General features: G+C 38.9%; 4 protein-coding genes across 6 annotated transcripts; 2 read left to right on the forward strand and 2 right to left on the reverse strand.

Annotated features, from left to right (window-relative positions):
* Positions 1–11: 11 nt before the first annotated feature.
* Positions 12–5,769, reverse strand: LOC132784645 (katanin p60 ATPase-containing subunit A-like 1). Its single transcript, XM_060790401.1, is given in 9 exon segments — positions 12–805; positions 1,478–2,037; positions 3,110–3,231; positions 3,295–3,403; positions 3,405–3,620; positions 3,622–3,915; positions 3,978–4,040; positions 4,096–4,254; positions 5,611–5,769. Coding segments are annotated over 9 exon segments (1,734 nt in total). The 5' UTR covers positions 5,623–5,769; the 3' UTR covers positions 12–606.
* A 467-nt stretch (positions 5,770–6,236) lies between these two features.
* LOC132785462 (MMS19 nucleotide excision repair protein) lies at positions 6,237–9,720 on the forward strand. Its single transcript, XM_060791571.1, has 6 exons — positions 6,237–6,490; positions 6,565–6,948; positions 7,009–7,358; positions 7,415–8,872; positions 8,936–9,361; positions 9,416–9,720. Exons 1-6 carry the CDS (start codon positions 6,406–6,408, stop codon positions 9,608–9,610), a joined length of 2,898 nt encoding a protein of 965 aa, XP_060647554.1. The 5' UTR covers positions 6,237–6,405; the 3' UTR covers positions 9,611–9,720.
* On the reverse strand, positions 9,701–10,531 carry LOC132785463 (MORN repeat-containing protein 4 homolog). The gene is made up of 3 exons (XM_060791573.1): positions 10,421–10,531; positions 10,060–10,366; positions 9,701–10,003 (listed from the first exon to the last, which is right to left on the reverse strand). Exons 1-3 carry the CDS (start codon positions 10,446–10,448, stop codon positions 9,736–9,738), a joined length of 603 nt encoding a protein of 200 aa, XP_060647556.1. The 5' UTR covers positions 10,449–10,531; the 3' UTR covers positions 9,701–9,735.
* A 524-nt stretch (positions 10,532–11,055) lies between these two features.
* Positions 11,056–22,777, forward strand: LOC132786894 (tetratricopeptide repeat protein 30 homolog). 3 transcript variants are annotated; one of them, XM_060793621.1, is made up of 7 exons: positions 11,056–11,096; positions 18,258–18,335; positions 20,446–20,510; positions 20,577–20,755; positions 20,812–21,810; positions 21,866–22,082; positions 22,149–22,777. In XM_060793621.1, the coding sequence occupies exons 3-7, from the start codon at positions 20,451–20,453 to the stop codon at positions 22,662–22,664; spliced, it is 1,971 nt and encodes a 656-aa protein (XP_060649604.1). In that variant the 5' UTR covers positions 11,056–11,096; positions 18,258–18,335; positions 20,446–20,450; the 3' UTR covers positions 22,665–22,777. The 3 variants fall into 3 exon arrangements, with proteins under 3 accessions (XP_060649604.1, XP_060649603.1, XP_060649601.1); XM_060793620.1 differs by lacking the exon at positions 11,056–11,096 and having other exon boundaries at positions 18,072–18,335; XM_060793618.1 differs by lacking the exons at positions 11,056–11,096; positions 18,258–18,335 and having other exon boundaries at positions 20,405–20,510.
* The last annotated feature ends 186 nt before the right edge of the window (positions 22,778–22,963 follow it).

Genomic DNA, 22,963 nt, shown 5'->3' on the forward strand with positions numbered 1-22,963 from the left:
GTATTTGAAAATAGAGGCGGCTAATGTTAAATGAAGCCAAAGGCTAAGCGGCATGTAATATATATTATAATTATAACTTTAGGCTTAGTTTTTAGAGTGAGTTTTGTGTGTGGTTTCCACTAAAAATGTATTAGTAAGGTTTTTTCATTTTCTTTGTTTTGGAAGGAAGAAAGGATTGTGCTGGATGTGTGTGTGTGTATATGTGATTGCTTCTTAACGAAATCTCCTGATTTCCAATTTCAATTTCACTTTTTCTTGCTTTGCAGTTTTTCCATTATTTTCAGTTACTTTTGTTTTTGTGTTTCCTCTTTAAGAACTGTTAGTCTTTTGAATTCCAACGCTTCGTGTGTATACAATATATATATATCTGTATGTTTATATCCTCATATCGTCTCGTGCATATATCATATAGTATATATACAAAATGTTTTTATAGTATATAAAATATGTTTCAACTTTTTCTCCTATTTCTCGACACTTTAAAAGCTTTGCTGTTGTTCTTGTTGTTGCTATCCAAAAATATATGTGTATATATATAAATATATGAATCGATGATGGAATCGGGTATTGGATCTCCTCCTCTGTCACTCGACTTTGATAGCGCCATCATGACGAACCGAATTCTCGCATCCATTTCTCATATTTATCCAAGTCCGCCCGGGACACGCTTTTATTGCAGCGACTGATGGCCTCATTAAAGTCCTTCTCCGACACCGGCAGATCCACCTCCTCAGTGGCCAGCTGTCGTATTTGTTCCGGCGTCAATCCGGCGATCTTGCGTCGCATGGACATCATGCTAGCCTCCCTGTCAATTAAAGAAATTAGAATCAAAATTAGAAATCTGGCTTATCTTGAAAACAGAGTTGACAATTTAGATATTTCTTCGTCAAATCTAGCTGTTTTTAAAAGTGAATTACAGTTTCTCAAAATCAATCAGCTATTTCTTTAATTATTTAACTATAAACAATTCGAATATTTGTTTGTGAACATTAACAGACTCGTCACATGCTCAAGAACAGAGCTATTAAACGGGGTGACGTCATCTACATTAAATTGATTCTTTAATAACTTCTATTCTATTCTATTACAATCTATTAAAATTTCAGAAATCAATATTGTTCATATACAAATTAAAATAAAAAAAATCAACATATTGTCTCTGTTTGGGGGTTAAATTTCGATTTGTGAAATTACAAGCATAACAACTGTCATCCATAAAAATCGCATCTCTATTTCTTAAAGTCTCTCAGATCTATGTAGGTATTCATAGAGATGTGCAGACATCGTTATATTTTACTAATCGATTTCTTTTCCTTTTTTAAGCTAGTTTTTAATTTCTACTGAGCTGCATCTTAAATCTGGCTATATCTTGTTAAAGTACTTTTGATCGTTTTAATAGAAAGATAGCTTTTTTTAAGTTATTTCCCAACACTTAGCTATAACTTTAGATGTCCGTTCGATAAGAAAACAAATTTACCTGCACACATTGGTAATATCAGCTCCAGAGTAGCCCTCCAGCTGATTGGCCACATAATTGAGATCCACGCTATCGTCGACCTTCACCTCACGCAAATTGATCTTGAGCAGCGCCTCGCGCCCCTCATCCGTTGGCAGTGGTATGTAGATGCGTTTCTCGAGACGGCGACGCAACGCCTCATCAATATCCCAGGGAAAATTGGTGGCAGCCAGCACCATGACAACCTTTGCCTGCTCCTCACCACCGCCCACGCCATCCATTTGCACCAGCAGCTCGGATTTGACGCGTCGCGATGCCTCGTGCTCTGATTCGGAGCCACGTCGTGAGCACAACGAATCGATCTCGTCAATGAAAATGGTGCTGGGCGCATAGAATCGTGCCATCTCGAACAACAGTCGCACCATCTTTTCCGATTCGCCGCGATACTTGGACGTGAGTGTTGCGGAGCTGACATTGAAGAAAGTAGTGCCACATTCGGTGGCCACCGCCTTGGCCAGCATTGTCTTGCCGGTACCAGGCGGACCCACCATCAAAACACCCTTCCACGGACGGCGAATACCCTGCAAAAGATTTGAAAGTTGAGAATTAAATCGAGGTAATAACAAAAATACTCTTCAGCGTTCATAAATCACGTTGATTATTAAATACCTAATTTATTATAAGATCATAATACTATATTCTACCACATCAATTATAATTCAACGATTATATCTCGATTAGATTCAGATATTCCAACAACTCTACACAATATTTTTATTAAACTTTGAAATTATTATTCTAAAGGCGTCACTACGATTTTCAAGTTTCGATTGGTAAACAAGTTAAATGTAAAATTGAGAGACTGCAGAAATATTTATATAAAATATCTAATTTAGGCCATCTGCGATTTTGTCATGACTAAATTGTCACGACTATAATAAAAGTATTAAATAAGGAAAACATATTTGTACTTGATAAAAGTCAATAAAGATAATTTAACTGAAGCGCCAGCGAACTTAAGATGATTAATAAAGGTAAATAATATTTAATGATTAACTGCAAGTCTATTGTGTAGCAATAAGAAAAAAAATACTGATGCTAATATAATTTATTTCTTAGAATTCGATGTGGTTTAATGATGCTCCTCAATTACGTAAGCAGTAAAAATTCTACTCAAAATTCTATTCTCTAATGTTAAGTCACATTTTCTATATCTACTTTGATCAAAAAAGAAACAGTTCAGGGCATACAATTTAAATATTTAAAATAAATCTTTAAAATTGATAGTATTTTATTCGCAGCTCAAAAATCTCGAATCAATTGTTGATCGCAGCCCACAACAATTTATACACATCGTTTATCTTTAATACACCTCAACATCAACCTCAACATTGATCATTTAAGCTAACTTCCGTTTAAGCTTTAAATACTAAAATCATTAAATAAACACTTAAATATTAATTCGATCTCCTCAACTTCCAGTCATCTTAAATCTCTTTCAACTCCAGCTAAAAACCTCAATTTAAACCCTGAATATATTTTATGTACTGCTAAATTTGCTGGGCCCACTGTGCAAAGATAAGGAAACCAAAGTAGTTGTGAATAATGATTCATTTGGGGGCCTTTGGCCAGGTAATTAAGCTGATGACGCACCTTGAAGTAGTCGGGCATCAACATGGGCAGCACAACGGCTTCTTCGAGCAACCGCTTGGCATCGTGCAGATCGGCAATGTCGCTCCAACGCACCTTTGGATCCTTTTGCAGTATATCACGTTCTAGAATAGTGGAAGGAATGAATTAGATTAGTTGAATTGGGAAGGATGAATTGTGGACTTCACCAAGTATGTCTACGAGTTCCGCTTCGATGTGATTGTTGGGCTGAAATTTGCGTTCCTCCTCGCTGGATTGTTGTTCGCTGGCATCGCCACCTTCGCCTGAGGTGCCATTGGTGCCTCCCCGTTGCCGTGGCCTCGTCATCTTTGCCTTCGTTGTTGTTGTTATTATTATTATTGTTATTTGAGGTGGACAATTTGCGACCGCCCAGTCGACCATTGGCAGCGCCTCCACGCGATGTAGATGCCGAGTTGCGTGCGTTGCCACGCCCCCCAGCATTACGAGTGGTGCTCTGTGGGATTGTGCTGGGCCGGCCGCTGCTCGATTGGGGGGGCTGCTGAAGTGCGTCGACTATTGGCGGTGCTGGTGGCGCGTCGTCCCACCGTTTGAATGGACGGCGGCGGTTTCGGTGGTCCCCAGACATCTGGATCTTTGGGTGGCGGTGTCCAGATGTCGGGATCGGGCTTGAACCAGGCAGCGGGATCTTTGTTCACATGGCTCTCTTCGCTAAGCTGCGTGCGCAGCTTGTGGGCAAATTTGTTCGTCTGCAGATCCAGCGAGATGTCTTGCAGTGTGCGTTGTATGGCCTTGATTTTAGCATGCTCCTGATTGATCTGCTGGTTGATCTGCAATTAATAAAGAGAGAGGGATTAGAAGGCACATTTAAGGGAGAAAGAGGACAACTCACCATGCTCCATTTGCCCTTTCGCATGGGATCCACGGTGCTCTTTAGCAGGCGCGCCAGCATACCCTGTAAATTGATTATCAGCGATGTGGAACTGGATTATGTACTATACAAAATTTACCTGCAAGCCCTCGTAGTAAATGCAGGCAGAATCGTAGTTGCCCGTTAAAGCCATGTCGCGTGCTAATTTGGCATTCTCGCATATTTCTTCAATTGTAGTTTTGGCCATTACGGTCATTCCTACGCAAGTGGTTGTCTTTTGCTTGCCACCTCGCAGTAACTGCTCTCGAATAAATAAATAAAGGGGGGAGAACAGGTTGTTGTCATTGTAACCAAAAACGAAACAAAGATTAATGCCAATTAAAGTCATAGGCATTCTGCTTCTTCTTCTACTTTGATTTGTTGTTGTTGCTCAAGTGCGTGAGCTGCGCTCTCTATGCTTACAATCTACTGCTGCGTCTTTTCTACTTAATGTAGTGGTGTTGCTAAAGTGCGTGAGCGGTACTCTTGTTAGCCTTTGCTCTCTCTATGCGCTCTCTATGCTTACAAGTTACTGTTGTTTCTTCCACTTATATGTTGATGTGCTGTTGCTCTCTTTAGCCTTTGGTCTCTCTCTCTGAGCTTGATGTTGTTTCTTCCTTGTTGGTTGTTGCTTAAGCTGCACTCTCTATGCTAACATTCTACTGCTATTTCTTGCAGCTTTGTTATTGTTTAAGTGCGTAAGCTGCGCTCTCTCGTGCCTCTCACTCTCTCTATACTGTCATGACAATTGTCGTTATATGTCTCTCGTCACACACAATAGAACGGAAGCAACGCAGCGGCTTTGTCACTCACTCATGCACGCACACAAGCTCACTTACATGCATTCACATACGTGGAGACAATCAGGCACTCGCACTAACACTAGCGCAGGTAGAAAATGGAAAGTGAGGAGAGCAGCCGCGCGTAGTGCCAGTCTCAAAATAACCGAAAATAATAAAAGAAGATAGCAATGGCAACGACCGAAGACAGCTACAACAACAACTACTAGGCAAGTGCGCTAATTATAAGCACAATTGTTCGTTGCTCGCTGCTGTCACCAAATTTAAAACTGCGACGCGCTCCCATTTCCGAGTCGTGCAACGTTCCAACATGAATCCAAATCAGAATCCGATTGGGAAAATGTAATAAAATTATTATAAACCTTGCGGCGCTGACAAATAAGGCGCTTGACCTTGTTGAGTCGTCGTCGCTGGGGCTTTTGAATAATTCTTTCAAGTCAACGACGTTAAAACGTTGTATGCAAAAAAAAACCAACACACGCGCGCTCTCAAAACACACAAGCACACACACGTACACAAGAACAAGCAAAGAAAAAACAGAGCTCAAATTTCCGCGGCGTTTAAGTTTCGTCAGACACACACATACACGTACATACATTGTCTTGAGTAGCAGTTAATTGCACATCAAATGCTCGACTTTTAATACAATTTACTTTAATTACAGACTTGTTGTTATTCAGATTGCACTTCCACTTGCATCTTAAGCCATTTTTTCTTGTTTTTTTTTTGTATTTTGTATGCGCTACGTGGGGGCGTCAGCAGCGACGTCGACGTCATTTTTATCTATGCTTTTGTTTTATGACCATAGTACTTACGGTTATGGACATTAGTACACTGGCTTTGTTACACGGCTTTACAAACTTAAAGTGTGTCAAAAACAATATTTGATTAAATTTTAAACTGATGCGCTAGCTTAATACAAACGGCTGCAGCGCTTATTCGGCGATTGTTGTTGCTTAATACTAAAGCAATGTGACCCCACTATTACAAATAAAAAATATTACATTTTACGTCGAGGAAATAAGCCAAAATATACTATTTTACGGCGACTTATTACTACTACATCTACACTTATTAAAGTATTCATTCAAAATCCTTATTGAAATATTGAAAACAAAAATAAGAATAAATATGCATTAATAAATTGTTACAAAATTGCAAACATAAGCTTGAATCAACCAGATTATTAGTTTGTTGTTAGTATATTTTTCAAAGTGTAATAATTTATGGTCACACCGACGAGACGTAAAGTAAAGATGGAATCTGCAAACTAAAATTGTTAGACGATAGATAGTCTGGTATCGTAACTGCTAAGAACAAATGTTGCCTAATTCATAAAAAGTCATATATCTTTGATATGATCAATATATTTGATGATATAGCATGGTTTGAATGTAAAGTATACTTGGGGTTTTTACGTCAAAGTTAGAATGTGATACAAAGTCTCATATGTTGGATGTCCGTCAAGCGATTGACAGTGTATAGATCTCCCATTTCGAAATAGAGATAACGAGGAAGGCGACAGCACTGACTAACCAAATCGCTGTTGCTTACATTTTGGCTTAAGTTATTTGTTAAATTTAGTGCTTACGCTAGCAACGGCGGCAAACATGACAACGCCCACGCGTGCAACATTGGAGAAGGCCCTGAAAAGCGATGCCAAAGTGCAAGCAGCCGCCACACAAATTGCAAATGGTAAGCTAAATGTGGAGAACCACAATCAGCTGTTTTTGCCCAACAACAAATTTCTTTGTGTTCCCTTCTCGCAGAACTCAATGGCGGCACGTACAACATTTCGGACCTCGCCGAGCAGCTGGGCTTTGCCCTAACATCCTCGGACACCGCCGAACGTGTAGCCGGCACAAATCTCTTGTCCGCCGTACTAAATGCATTGCCCAACGATCTGCTGAATGCGAAACAATTAGAATTCCTGACGACATTCTACACGGATCGTTTGCGCGATCATCACAATGTTATGCCGGCCATTATCGATGGCCTCAGTGCCTTGGTGCGCATGAAGGAGCTGCCTCCGGCGAATGTAACCCAGTTGCTTCAAGCGTTCTTCCAATACACAACATGCCAATCGCAGACGCGCGGCGATCGCACTAAGATCTTTAACATGCTCGAATACCTCACACTGCATTTTCAGCCAGGTGAGTTTAGTGTTTTTCTATATTAAGGAAAGCTTGTCATAATCTTACCCTCCGTTGCAGAACTAGTCAAAATGTCTGGCGATTTTTTGTATGGTCTAATCAATTCCATTGATGGCGAGCGTGATCCACGCAATCTGGACATCATCTTTGGCTTTATGCCCGAGTTTATTGCACGATATCCATTGCTGCACTTGGCTGAGGAAATGTTTGAAATCTTCGCCTGCTATTTTCCCATCGATTTCACTCGTAGCAAGGAGGATCCGGAGGCCATAACACGCGACGCTCTCGCCGAGAAATTGACCAATTGCCTTGTGGCCAGCGAACAGTTTGCCGAATGGATTGTGGCTCTGGCAGTCGAGAAGCTGGACAGCGAACTGCTTGTGGCCAAATTGGATTCCATTGAGCTGCTTGTAAGTTGTATTTATTATTCTATCGATAATTCCTAATCCATTTTCTACTTTGACAGCATCAAGCAGCGCTCCAATTTTCACCAGCTGCGCTGGAACCGCATTTCGATCAAATCTGGCAGGCACTCAAGGCTGAGACATTTCCGGGCTCTGAGAATGACAATGTGGTGCGCTGTGCACTCAAGACGCTCGCCGAGCTGCTAAAGAGTGCCGCCAAAGAGCCAAGAATCAGTCATAACTATCAGACCATCGTGTTGGGTGTGGTGCTCACTCATTTGACCGACATTCATCAGCGTCTGTTTCACCCGGCCTCGGCCATTGCCATGATGTGTGTGTCCGGCGATGCGGCGTTTGCCGGCGACAAGATTCTCAACACATTTCAGCTGAAGCTGCAGTCATCACAGCCGCTGAGTTTGGAGCGCGATGAGCAGCGCATACGATTCTATCACATCATCTCGCAGGTCTACAAGCTGGCTGGATTGCGTAATGTACTCCAGCGATTGGACACGGCGATTGTGCTGCCGCTGCAGGACGATGTCATTGCCGCTTTGCGGCTGTGCGAGCGCGACGATTTTGATGAAAAAAAACAGGATCTGGAGCTGCAGCGTGCCGCATTGGCGGTGCTCTGCGAATGCGCTCCGGTGCTGAGCGAGACTCAGCGTGCGTTGGTCTATAAGGCGCTGGTGCAGTTGATCAGTCATCCGACGATTGATTTAAATTTTAAGCCGCTCACCGTTAGTTTGGGTGCCTTGCAGCCTGTTGAGTTGCAGTCAAATTTCATTGACGTTTGCATGCGTAACTTTGACATCTTTGCGGAGTTCATCAAGCGCAAGATTTATGACAATCTATTGCCATTGCTGCCGCAGGTGGCATTCACCCAACGCATTCTCGAACTAGTGATGAAGCAAGTGTTTAGCGCCACGGCCGCAGACCCAGTGCGTCTGCTGGCCTTGGAGGCGCTCAACTCGCTGTTGAAGCAGGAGGATCAACGCTTCGTTGTGGAGCTGCAGCAGCAGTCCAATTTGTTGCACAAGCTCATCGAGCTGGCTCAGCAAACAACGCCATTGACTGAGGCATCGCTGGAGCAAATTGCGGGTGCCCTAAGCCTCATCATGCAGCAACTCCCGCTGTCGGAGCAGAGCGCTATTGTCAGCGAATATTTACCGGGATTACAGCTGCAGCTGGAGGCGCATCTGTTTGTGGCCAAGGGACTGTTAGGCTACTTGCACAAGGACATTGCCATGGATGATCATTTCGAACGACTGCTCAATGACCTGACCCAGTTGTCCCTGAGCTCGGACAATGAGCAGTTGCGTGAGACTGCGCATCATTTGCTCTGCAGCCTCGTCAATAAAATGGACAACACAAAAGCGAATCGTGAGCAAGTGAAACGCATTACAGATCGACTGAAGAAAGCACTAAAAGAGGGCGATAAACGCGCAGTTGATCTGTTGGCTTGGATAGCAAAGGGTCTGGTGGTTGCCGGCTTCGAGGAGGCCGCCGACATTGTGGGCGATGTGAGTAGAAAACAATTGAAGAGCTCCATTCGTTGCATGCTAATCTTAAGCTGTTTCTTTTAGCTATCGGATCTGCTGGAGCATCCCACGCTGAGTAGTGCCGCTGCCTTGGCCTTTGATGTCATTGCTGCCGAGTTTCCGGAGCTCGATTTGCCCGTGGTCAAATACTTGTACAAGCAGAAATTCTTTCACACCATCATGAATAAGTTGGGCTCGAAGCTGGGCAGCTATTGTGAGCACCATATGAAGGCATTCATCTATGTGCTCAAGGAGACGCCACATTCGGTAATTAAGCTCAACATCAAGCAGCTGGGACCGTTGCTATTCAAGACACTGGACGATGCGCACAAGGACTCACACTCGCTGTGCACTGTGCTGCAGATATGCGAGAGTTTTGTCCAACAGAAGGATGCGTATTTCCAGGCACACCTCGGACACCTTATACCCAGTTGCCTTAAGCTGACCAAGCTGAACAAGGACCTCAACATGGTAAGTCCTCCCGCAAATGCTGTTCTGCAGTTTGTAAACTCTCTTCGCTTACAGCAAGTACGAATTGCAGCGCTGCAACTGGTCCTCGATATCACCACATATCCAACGTATGTGTTATTACCGCACAAACAGGATGTGACATTGGCACTGGCCCCTGCTCTGGACGATCCGAAGCGTCTGGTACGGAATGTGGCCGTGACAGCTCGCAATGCCTGGTATCTTGTGGGCGCACCCGGCGGAGAGGATTAGCGGGTGGCCAATGAAATTGTTATTAGCGTTAAATCATTTGAACAACTGACTAATCCCATAACAAAAAAGAAAATAAAACTCAACGCACAATTGTTGATCAAAAACTTTCACTTTATGTCTGTTAACTAGTAGGGATGATCGCACTGGGAGCGCGCCATGAGGGCGCACTTCTGAGCACGCTGAACGATATCGGGACAGCGACGTTTCCTCATGAAGCGGCAGTCCTGAAAGTAGCCCTCGTTGCGTGGAAATCCGTGCGTAAAGTCCTGAAACGTGAGCAGCCCCAATCCCCAGATTTTTCCGCCACGAAACTCACCCTCATACTTCATGCCATCCGAGCGCCAGAAAATGCCATTGCCATGGAACCAGCCCTGATGGAATTCTCCCTCATATCTGAAGAGTGTGTATAATGATTATTGCAATATTTCAGCTTAAATCCCTTCACTCACTTGGCGCCATCGGGAAACCAAAGACAACCCAGACCTTGGCTAAGTCCCTCCTGGAATTGGCCATCGTAACGTGTGCCGTCGGCAAATTGAAGATGTCCAATGCCATGCTTCTGTCCACGTTGATTCCATTCGCCAATGTAACGACTCGCATCCTCGTAACGCCAACCACCCACCTTGACAGCACCCGCACTATACTGACCCTGTCCCGAACCTTGTCCTTGGCCCGGGTACTGATGATGTTGCTGCTGCTGTTGCTGTTGCTGATGTTGATTCTCAATGCGGGCGGTCGTCACGCCCACGCTGCTCACTAGGATTTATATGATTGCAGCTGGATGTATGCAACAGTCTCAGTCCCACTTACTGTCATCATCGTAATCATCCATGGCCATTGCTCCTGACTCGACTATTTGATTTCCCTTCTTCTGTTTTGTTTTGTTTTGGGTACTGCACTTGACGCGTTTCAATCAGCTACTGAGTTCGCATAGTGCTCAGCAAATAAATGCATTTTCTTTGGCTTCCATTCCGCGGCCCTGGTCTAAATCTAATTAGCATGGTGACCCATTGCACATTGGTTTGAAATCTTGGATCTTAATGCAGTTAACATATTTATTAACTTTCTTTTCATTGTATTTATCGACAAATAAATTGTGATTATTATAAACCTAAATACAAAAAGAAATTTAAAGTACAAAAAAATTCGAGTTCAAAAAATGTTCTCAGTATCTCAAAATCGTAAACGTCGGTCTGTTTCCTCTGCGGCATGACAAGCATCAGCTTTTTCCAGAATTGGGGATCATCTCTTCTAAGATATGTGTTGAATTTCAAATAATTTCTCAGCTCACTATCCAGATCATTGAGATCGACTCCGCTATATACTATGATGATAAGTCGCTTGTATTTGTTAATTGTTGTGGCTTCAATTGCAGATCGGAACTCAAATCGACCCCATGACGACTGCACAAAGTTTTCCGTTAGCAAGATGATTATTCGACTGGAATGCAATTCGGAATGGATTCTCCGATCAACCAGTCACGATGGTAAAAATAGAGTTGATATTTGGCAGGTCCTCTCTCTAGCTTTTCAACGTATTCGTCTATTAAATACAAGTCCTTGTGTGAAAATGCAAAAAATGCATCATTTTTTTTTAAGTTTTCGTCCTAATCCGGTCTTTTAAAGCATGTTTCACAAATATTCTTTTCGTAAAGACACTCTAAAATTGAATTCTTATAATAGAAATACACGAATATTGTAATGATTATTCCAAAAAAGATTCCAATAAGTATTATGATGTTTATGCTTTGACTTAAGCTTCTTTTACAAATAGATGATGTGGAGATATTAACCATTTGACCCAGATTGGCATTACTGCATATTATCTTCTCTCGATCTTCAATTCTATTCGAGTAATTCGATACAAATAATATTAGTTTCTCGTTTCTACAATCATATATCCATGAATTGCCCGATAGATAAATCTTTATTATTCCTGAGCGATTCGAAAGATATTCAAGAACTTCATTATTAAGCATTTGTAGAAAATTATTTTGAATGTCGAAATATGTCAATTTTTTCGGTAGTTCATCGACTGTCAAATGTGTAAGATGGTTGTTAGCCAGATGCAGTTCCTCTACATTAGAATATCCATATTAGGTGTATTTTGGTAATTTTATGAGGCTTGCATTTTGGAAGTAGAGACATGTAGTTCCAATTATTGGGATCGGTAGCTCCGGGATTTCGTTAAATTTCATAAATCCAGTGTATTCTATTCTAAAACGCATCTGTAGGCGATCAAGTGTGCATTTAAAGTCATTTGGACAGAGTCGATTATTAATATCCATTTGAAATTCACAACTATTGCTACCTTTAAAGCAAATGAAAGCTTTAGTCCTAATTATCATATTCTCTTCTGAAATAACTTCTGTTATCTTTTCTGACAATTTATAATGTCTAGAAAAATCCTTGCTGAAATAGTTACAATTTACGAATTAGCTTTGATTGCAGATTAAACAACTTTACACTTTTTATCGGATAGCATCAACATTAAAAATTGAACAAAATCGAATTATGTATACTTGTATGGCAGCTATCACCTTCAGTTTAAATTTATGAATATAAAAAAAAATTTCTACTAGACAACTACATATGTCCAATATTTGGGTATAGGTAGCATATGTAAGTACGTGGGAGAGACGAAAATATATTTTAAAAAGAACAATTTACAATATATGGTGTAACAATTTTTGTAGGTAGTAAATACATTTCAAGTGGCAACCGATGTCTCCCTTTTCTATATATTGAATACTTTGGTAGTCATATAACTCTAGTATTACATAGTCTAAATTGGAAAAATACTTGCTGAATAATTTCTTTTAAAGTTGATTTGTTGTTTAAATACAAAAATTTTAAGTTTGTTAATTTTTTAATGCACTTTGTCGTTAGATCTATTTTTTCAGAGTTTTCTAATGATATTATTGATAAGTTTTTCAAATTGCAAAATACGTTTCCTTGAATTTCCAAGGGACGAACTGTGTCTTCATGACTGACTTCTAATACTTCCAAATTTTGAATACCTTTGAAGAGTGCATCATTTAATATACAATGCTCCACAGAGTACGTATAGTCAGGAACAAAGGAGTGATTTCTTCTTCCTTCATATTTATAGGTAACCGAATTCTGCCGGAAGCGATAATGAACGTGAATTGAAAGCTGAGAAAGATATTTAAAGTTTCTTATCAATGCACTAATATTTTCACAGTTATAATACATATGCCATTCTAATTGCTTTAAGTTAATCAAAGTCGGTAGAAACTCATCTTTCAATTCATAGTATGGACTATAAACGCTTGCAAGTTTAACTGACTGTATTCGTTGGGAAATAGATTTATTAAAGTTCAATACTTGATTAATTATAGATTCTTTGGCAATGATTTTTGAGCAATTTGTTTTATAAGTGGGTAAGTCGCCTTCGATAGTGTAAGATGTATTGCCAGAGTCACAATTTTGATTATAATACTTGAATTTGCAATTAATTCCAAAATAAGTTTTGTGCAATTATAGTTCAGAACATTTAGAGAAACTTTCGCTGACAACTTTTTGTAAAACACAACAGAATATATAAATCCAAATTTGTATCCGCATTTCAAATAGGTTTTTGCTTACACAGAGTCAATTTCAAACTGTGCAAGCTATTGGCATGTTTTATTTAGAGAAACTGCAATTTTTTGGATAGCCTTTCAAAGTGCTCGATCACAAGATACCCTATAACGATATGAAATTATCACTTAATATAAGTAACATTATAGGATAAACTTTTTTTTTTACAGAAAATAAATAAAATTTTTGATTACCTATTAATATTTTAAAACTTGTTTTCAGTTTGAGGTCTTTAACATTTTCAATTTTTAAAGGGTAACAAAAGATTACGATTAATCATTTTTATCCACCAACAAACTTATTTGTTATCTCCATCCCATGGGGTCAAATATAACAAAAAGAAATTCTTGTTCTCAAAGTTACGATAGAATTCGAGTTTGAGAAAAATTAAATTAAATTTTATAGAAATATAAGAAATACCGTCGCCTAGTTGAATTGACGTCTCCTGAGTGTTGGGGCTATAGCTGGTCAATCACTAGGGCTATTTTAAAAAGTATGTAATTAAGTCCATAGATTTTGAAGACGGGGAAATTTGAGACGTTTATGGAAAATCCAAAACTGACTTGATCTGCGTACAACAATAAAAAGTATTACAATTATATATAGACAGCCGAACTTAGATAGAATATTGAAACGGAATGCTTCTCGGAAATTCTTCTGGATTTATTAAATTGAATTTGTTTTTTCTTATTACACTTTCGCTTTGTAGTACTTATAGATTAGTCGTGGCATAGATTATAATCATTTTATTTAATGTATGAGGCAAGTTTGCATTTTACATATCACATTTTAATAGGTTGCCTAATTCTTTTTTAGGTTTAAAAACATTAAGACTTTCCCAATAGCTTATTGATAACAAATTTGTAAATTCTTTTGTGTTCAGTAACTTTTCAATTTATGTTACATTTTTGAATCTTTGACAACAATTGAATAATTTTATACATTCGATATATTAATATTTTTATTTAACTACAGTGTAAAAATTGGAAAATTTTATTAAAATTAAAATATTTTTGTTTTATAAACTGCTTTCTTCACACGTATGAACTGTCTGTTCCTTATGAGGCATCCCAAACATTAGCTTTCTCCAGAATTGTGGATCATCTCTCGTCAGATACGTGTTAAATTTCATGTAGTTCCTTAACTCAATGTCCAGATCATTAAAATCAATTCCAGGGTACACTATAACAATCAGTCGTTTGTATTTATTAGTCGATGTGGCTTGAATGGCAGAGCGAAACTCAAATCGACCCCATGAAGACTTAATAAAATTCTCCGTTAACAAGATTATTATTCGTTTGGAGTCTTCGATTGACCTCAATATGCAATCGGGAATGCACTCGCCTATCAACCAGTCGCGATGATAAAAGTATAATTGATATTGAGAGGGTCCTCTCTCTAGCTTCTCCACATATTCCTCTACAAATTCCAAATCTTGGTGGGAAAATGCGAGAAAGGCATCGTATTTTAGATTATTATCGGGTTCGGCTTGGGCTATGCAGCTTACACAAAGATTCCGTTCGAAAAGCCACATTAAAATTAATTGCTTGTAATGTATTGTTATTACGCATATTACAATAATGATTACAACAATAATTCCAAATGATACTCCGATTATTATCATGTTCATGTCATTTAAGGAATTACAAATTGATGATATAAAAATATTTGCCATTCGCCCCATCTTGACATCTCCACAAAGCATGTTTTTTCTATCCACGATTTTATTTGCAGTATCTTGCACGAATATTATTAAATGTTTGTTTTCTCAATGACAGATCCATGGATTGCCCGATAATAAAATCTGTATAACTCTGGATCGATAAGCGAGAAATTCGAGAACGCTTTTATCAATAGTTTGTAGATTATTATTTCGGATATCTAAATATGTTAGATTTTCCGGAAGTTGATCAATGGCCAAATGTGAAAGTTGGTTGTTTGCTAAGTACAATTCCTTTAATTGGGAATATCCGTATAAGTTGGATGTTGGTAATTTCGTGAGATTTGCATTATTAAAGTACAAAGAAGTGTTTCCAATTATTGGGATCGGTAACTCAGGAATTTCGTGATGGTACTCAGACGTATTGCATTCTATTTTAAATCGCATATCCTCTCGATCAAGTGTGCATTTACAGTCATTGGGACATGTCCGATTGTTGATGTCCACTTTGAATTCGCATCTGTTAATACCTTTTTCGCAAATGAAAGCTTTAATGGTAGTGTCATTTCTAAACATATATTCCAAAAGGTGTGAATTGGAAATTTGAATTATGCCTAATTTCTGAAACCTATTTAAGTATTGAATAGCTGTATAATTGATTGGCGCAACATTTTGATAATTAGGTAGCCCAACAGCTATCGTAGTTAACTTTAGTTGCAAATATTCCAAATTCGTTTGAAGTGTTTCAGATCTGTAATAAAAAAGAAGCCGTAAGTGTTTTAAGTAACTTTTATGATTTTAAGACAATTAGATATCTTACCGTAACCATTCGAAATCATTTAAATGCATATCATTCAAGTGTAGATATTTTAATTTTACTAAATCTCGAAAGTGATCTTTTGTGAGAGTTAGATTGCAGAGTGAAATTTCAAGTTCTTCTAAGTTTTTTAAATTGTTGAATGCTTCTTTTTGTAAATCTATTTTATACTTATAAGAAACCTCACAAAGGAGTTTAAATATTTCCAGATTTTTTACGCCTTTAAGAAATGTATCTTGCCATACTAGTGGAAAATCAATGTTACTTATTTGTACTTGTAATTCTCTTATCGAATCGTGCTCAAGAAAATCTGTGTCACATGTTCCACTCATTTCCGGCAAGAATGTATTTTGATACATAAAGTGACTTATTATTTTTCGAATATCTGTACAATTATAATTTAATTTGTTAGATATATCGGAAATTGTCCAATCGTAGAAACGAAAATTTTCATTAATCACTTTAATTTCTCCATCTGTTGGGAGAAATTTACGATCTTCCATCAGCGTCCCGCGTTTAGTTGAATAAATCGCAGATTCTCCCTTAATATTGTATTCGATTACGCAAGAATTTATTTTGTAATAGTATGAAAATTCACATCGAAATTGCATGCAATGTAGTAAAAGCATTGAATAAGGAATATCCGTGCCCATAACAACATTTCTTATAAGGCAAAACAAATATATTCCTACTACATTTATCCGCATTTTTGAACTTAACCCGAGCTAATTCAAATTTAAACTGAGCTATTGAATTTAACAAAAAATATTTAGGTTTACAAAACTGCTGAAAATAATCGAATCCGAAATTCCCTCTAAACGGACGCCATATAAAACAGTTTTACGTAAAGCATCGATAAAAAATCAAAACTTAATAGCTTTTAATAAAAGGATACATTTACATTTCTTTTAAAGTTCTTTGTTATTTATGAATTGGTTTTTTAACATCATTAGTCAGTTTTAGATATTTACAGGGTATACCTTTATACGCTCTATATACATACTTCAAATCAAAAGCAAACATTTCCAAAAGTTCTAATTCAAATTTGTTATCACGATCCCTGGGGCTCCCTGGGGATCCCTTTCAATGCTGTTCCAATTTTATATAGTTATATTATAGTTCCGAGTGAAAGTTGATGTAAATAATATTTATAACATTTACTCAAAGCTTTTTATACCCGCTACCCATAGGGTAGAAGGGTATTATAACTTTGTGCCGGCAGGAAATGTATGTAACAGGTAGAAGGAGGCATCTTCGACCCTATAAAGTATATATATTCTTGATCAGCGTCAACAGCCGAGACGATCTAGCCATGTCCGTCTGTCCGTCTGTGTATCTGTCCGTGTCCGTCCGTCCGTATGAAACACTGGATCTCAGAGAGATAGATCTATATTTTTTTTTCGACAGCATTTGTTATGTTTGCACACAGATCAGTTGAGTGCGCTCGACTGTGAGATACCTGCTACCCATTTTGAATAAAAGCAAAATATTGCGGAATTGTTCTCACAATTTATCAACTTAATATTCTATAGAAATACTGAAAATATACCAAATGTTATATTCGTAATTTTCATAATTTCATAAGCTTAAGCATTGGATAGTAAGAGCTCGATACTGTAATGTAAATGTCAATTCTTCTAGATTTATTTAATTGGATTCGTTTAACAATAATACATTATTGCATTTTATTAGTGATGAATAACATAACTGGTTTTACATAGATTATAATATAATTATTTTATATGATGTGTGTATGATAAAAGTTTAAATTATTTTATTTATTTCTTTTAACTGGCTAGATAAATCTATTTGGATTGCAAAACATTAATCCTTTCTTCACACGTATGAACTGTCTGTTCCCTAAGAGGCATCCCGAACATTAGCTTTCTCCAGAACTGTGGATCATCCCTTCTCAGATACGTGTTGAATTTCATGTAGTTCCTTAACTCTATGTCCAAATCATTAATATCAATTCCAGGGTACACTATAGCAATAAGGCGTTTGTATTTATTAGTCGATGTGGCTTGAATGGCAGAGCGAAACTCAAATCGACCCCATGAAGACTTAATAAAATTCTCCGTTAACAAGATTATTATTCGTTTGGAGTCTTCGATTGACCTCAATATGCAATCGGGAATGCACTCGCCTATCAACCAGTCGCGATGATAAAAGAATAATTGATATTGAGAGGGTCCTCTCTCTAGCTTCTCCACATATTCCTCTACAAATTCCAAATCTTGGTGGGAAAATGCGAGAAAGGCATCGTATTTTAGATCATTATCGGGTTCCGCTTGGGCTATGCAGCTTACACAAAGATTCCGTTCATATAACCACATTAGAATTAAATCCTTGTAATATAAATATGTGCATATTGCAATAATAATTCCAAATGATACTCCGATTATTATCATGTTCAAGCTGTCATTTAAGGAATTACAAATTGATGACATAGAAATATTTGTCATTCGCCCCATCTTGACATCTCCACAAAGCATGTTTTTTCTATCCACGATTTTATTTGCAGTATCTTGCACGAATATTATTAAATGTTTGTTTTCTCAATGACAGATCCATGGATTGCCCGATAATAAAATTTGTATAACTCTGGATCGATTAGCGAGAAATTCGGAAACGCTTTTATCAATGGTTTGTAGACTATTATTACGGATATCTAAATATGTTAGATTTTCCGGAAGTTGATCAATGGCTAAATATGAAAGTTGGTTGTTTGCTAAGTGCAATTCCTTTAATTGGGAATATCCGTATAAGTTGGATGTTGGTAATTTCGTGAGATTTGCATTATTAAAGTACAAAGAAGTGTTTCCAATTATTGGGATCGGTAACTCAGGAATTTCGTGATGGTACTCAGACGTATTGCATTCTATTTTAAATCGCATATCCTCTCGATCAAGTGTGCATTTACAGTCATTGGGACATGTCCGATTGTTGATGTCCACTTTGAATTCGCATCTGTTAATACCTTTTTCGCAAATGATAGCTTTAATGGTAGTGTCATTTCTAAACATATATTCCAAAAGGTGTGAATTGGAAATTTGAATTATGCCTAATTTCTGAAACCTATTTAAGTATTGAATAGCTGTATAATTGATTGGCGCAACATTTTGATAATTAGGTAGCCCAACAGCTATCGTAGTTAACTTTAGTTGCAAATATTCCAAATTCGTTTGAAGTGTTTCAGATCTGAAATAAAAAAGAAGCCCTAAATGTTTTAAGTAAATTTTATGTTTTTAAGAGAATTTTATATCTTACCGTAACCATTCGAAATCATTTAAGTGCATATCATTCAAGTGTAGATATTTTAATTTTGCTAAATCTCGAAAGTGATCTTTTGTGAGAGTTACATCGCAGCGTAAGATTTCAAGACTTGCCAAGTTTTTTAAATTGTTGAATACATCTTGATGGATGTCTATTTTATACAAATGAAAAATTCCACAATTGAGTTTAAATACTGCCAAGTTTTTTACGCCTTTTAGAAATGTATCTTGCAATGCTAGTGGAAAATCAATGTAACTTATAATTACAAATACACATCGAAATTGCATGCAATGTAGTCGAAGTTTTGGGTTCAGAATATCCTTGTCCACAACAACATTTCTTATAAGGCGAAACAAATATATTCCTACTACATTAATTAATTAAGCTAATTCAATTTTAAACTGAGCTATTGAATTTAACAAAAAATATTTATGCCTTGCAAAACTGCTGAAAGTAATCGAGTCTGAAATTTCCTCTAAACGGACGGCATACGAAAAGCATTGATAAAAAATCAAAACTCAATAGCTTTTAATAAAAAGATAATAAAACATTTTTTTTAAGTTTTTTATGTTATTCACGTTTTTTTTTTTTTAACTTTAATACTTAGTTTTAGTTATTTTCAGGATTTACAGGGTATACCTTTATACGCTTCATATATTTACTTCCCAATTTGCGATTGGAAATTGGAAATCAAAACCAGACATTTCGAAAAGTTATAATTCTAATTTGTTATCACGATCCCTGGGGCTCATCGCGCATTAAGTAAAGTAGAGAAAACAAGAAAGCAATTTTAACTTAATAGTTTTCTATGACTGTTTATCTGATCGCAACCAAATCGTAAAGACAATAGTTATGATTGTATCTACCGAAAATCATAACTCTAGATTTAATATTAAGTTTACTAGATTGTATTTATATCGATTTGCAGGGGCGGAAGTACGTCTAGCAAAAAAACTGAGACAAACTTATCCTGCGTACAACAACGACAAATGATGTCGAAAGATTAAACAGAATAATAGGCAAATTGCTTTGAAATTAAAAAAAAAAAAACTCGCAAAAAAATAATAAAAATAGACAGAGGCATACAAAAAAAATTGAAAAAAAAAAAATCGCTAAGACGATCAATTTGACCACTTTATATAGAAATATGATTTTGAATGTCATCAGTGCCGAATAATTTATTAATTTGCCTTTATTGCCTATGATATTCTTTGCCAGTTGCGAACTAATCGAGAAATAACTCTTATGACAGCTTATCTCACAAGATTTGCAAGCAGTTGGTTCAGCAGCACTGAAAGCAGTGGACTCAACAGCAGTGAAAGCAGTTGATTTAACTGCTTGCATCATTGTATTTTGTACTGCTTAGTCCAATTGGCTAAACATTTTTTTCGCTTATAACTCGACTTTCCTATTTTGTAACCATGACAATAGACGCCACAACGAATCCTAATGAAAAATTATTTATTTCTTGCAAAACCAGACAGAATGCTGCACCAAGGAATTATCTTACGGGAGGGACATGTAACACGCACTATCTACAATCTGGTAATTTATCCAAAAATTGATTTAAAGTCCTAAAGATGAACACGTTAACTCCCTGATACAATTCAGATCAAGGATAAACGCTACGAGGATGTCATCGAGTGCATTGTGAATTGTGGAGAGGCGGCCAATACTCGAGCCGGTCTGTCCACGCTGGGACATTGCTACTACCACGCCCAGAAGTATGAGGAGGCGGCCAGTTGCTATGAACAGCTCTGCCAGCTGGTGCCCAAGGAATCCAAGTACAGGTTAGTTCTGGACATACAGAGGCATCACTGTTGTTGCTGATTCATTTCCTTGATAGATTCTACTATGCACAGTCGCTCTATCAGGCTGGCATTTTTGCCGAGGCGCTGCGTGTCCTGAAACAGATCAGCGATAAGGAACTGGAGCTGAGGGAGCAGTGCCTGCAATTGCAGAGTGCCATACTCTATTCGAGCGAGGATTATGCGGGAGCTCAGAGTCTGCTTAATCAGAGAGCTGGCGGCACAGCCGAGACCCTTAACGACGAGGGTTGCTTACTGTTTCAGGCGGATCAGCATGAAGCGGCAGTGCAGCGTTTCCAAACGGCGCTACAAGTGGGCGGGTTTAATCCGCTGGTTGCCTACAATGTGGCATTGGCACACTTTCAGCGCAAGCAGCGGGCACAGGCGCTGGACTACACCTCCGAGATTGTGGAGCGAGGCATGCGAAATCATCCAGAGCTGGGGATTGGTGCCCAAGTGGACACGGATGGCAGTGCACGTAGTGTTGGCAATCCCATTACGATGGCATTGTCCGGCATCACACAAGCGCTCAATCTAAAGGCGGCTCTAGAGTATCAGGATGGGAATGTGGAGGCCGCACGGGACGCACTGCTTGATCTACCACCTCGGGCAGAGAGTGAACTGGATCCGGTAACGTTGCACAACATGGCCCTGACGGATGCTCAAGGACCTGTGGCTGGTCTGCGTAAATTGGCCTTTCTGCTGCAGTTGGGCGCACCAGCCTGCCCCAAGGAGACGTTTGCCAACATCTTGCTCACCTGCTGCAAGCACGAGCTCTACGAGACCGCTGCCGACATTCTGGCCGAGCACACAGATCTCACCTACAAGTATCTTTCGCAGTATCTGTACGAGCTGCTGGATGCGCTGATCACGGCCCAAACCAGCGGCGAGTTGGCCGAAAAGAAACTGGGAACGCTCGCCTCCAGCTTGTCGGGGAAATTGCGCAGCCTGGCCGCCCGAGTGCAAGAGGTGAGAGCCACCAGCGAGCAGCAGGCACTACGCGATGCACTCAAGGATTACGAACAGGCACTGGAGCTGTAAGTTCAGCAGTATCATCCAGACAGATGGATTAATACATTTTCTCTTTCATAGTTATCTCCCAGTGGTTATGGCGCGAGCCTGGATCTCCTGGCGTGAGGATGATTTCCTGGGTGCCGAACGTGAGTTTCGATCCAGCGCAGAGTTCTGCTCCGAGAATGCCATCTGCTCCGTATGGCGCTTGAATGCAGGACATGTGCTCTTTATGCAGGACAAGTACAAGGAGGCGGCAGCTTTCTATGAACCCATTGTCCGTCAGCACTCGGATGACGTGAGTAAAATCGGTTCATTATGATGCATCCATTTACGCAAACAATCGTATTCATTCTTTTGGCAGATCATGTCCGTTTCGGCTGCTGTGCTGGCCAATTTGTGCGTCTCCTACATTATGACCTTTCAAAACGAGGAGGCCGAGGAACTCATGCGGAAAGTGGAGAACGCCGAAGAGCTGAAGGGTAACCAAGGCAAGCAGTACCATCATCTGTGCATTGTCAACCTCGTCGTCGGCACCTTGTACTGCGCCAAATCGAACTATGAGTTCGGACTCTCCCGCATCGCGCACGCTCTCGAGGGTGGATCGGGTGCGCGTCTCTATGCGGACACCTGGCTTCATGTGAAACGCTGTATGCTTGGATTGCTTACAGGCATGGCGAAGCAGAATATCATTTTACCCTATCCAGCCGTCCAGGAGGTGCTCAACTTTCTCAAATCTTGCGAAGCCTACGGCCTATTCACACCAGCAAACATCTATACGGCCACGGAGCAGATACCCAAGGAACCATTGACCATTGGCCTCGAGGCCAGAAAACTTCGACTGCTGCTAATCAAGCTAAGCGAATACGAAAACTATTAAATCTACTGTTCGACTATTATCTGTAACAATTAAGAAAGCTACAGTCGAGCATGCTCGAGTGAGAAATACAATTTTTAATAAAAGCAAAACATTGGGAATGTAATATTATCGTCAAAGTATACCAAATGAATATACCGGAAACTACTTAAACCAAGTTTTATATTTGGTATTTCGATATACTTCGGTACCATAGATTCAAGCAAAGCAACGAATAATCGACTGCAGCAGCCGTTTTTTGTCATAAAAAATGACTTCTTTAATAATTTCATAAAGGCTTTGCATATACCAAAAATCGACTC

Source organism: Drosophila nasuta, chromosome 2R, assembly GCF_023558535.2.
Source record: "Drosophila nasuta strain 15112-1781.00 chromosome 2R, ASM2355853v1, whole genome shotgun sequence".
NCBI lineage: Eukaryota > Metazoa > Arthropoda > Insecta > Diptera > Drosophilidae > Drosophila > Drosophila nasuta.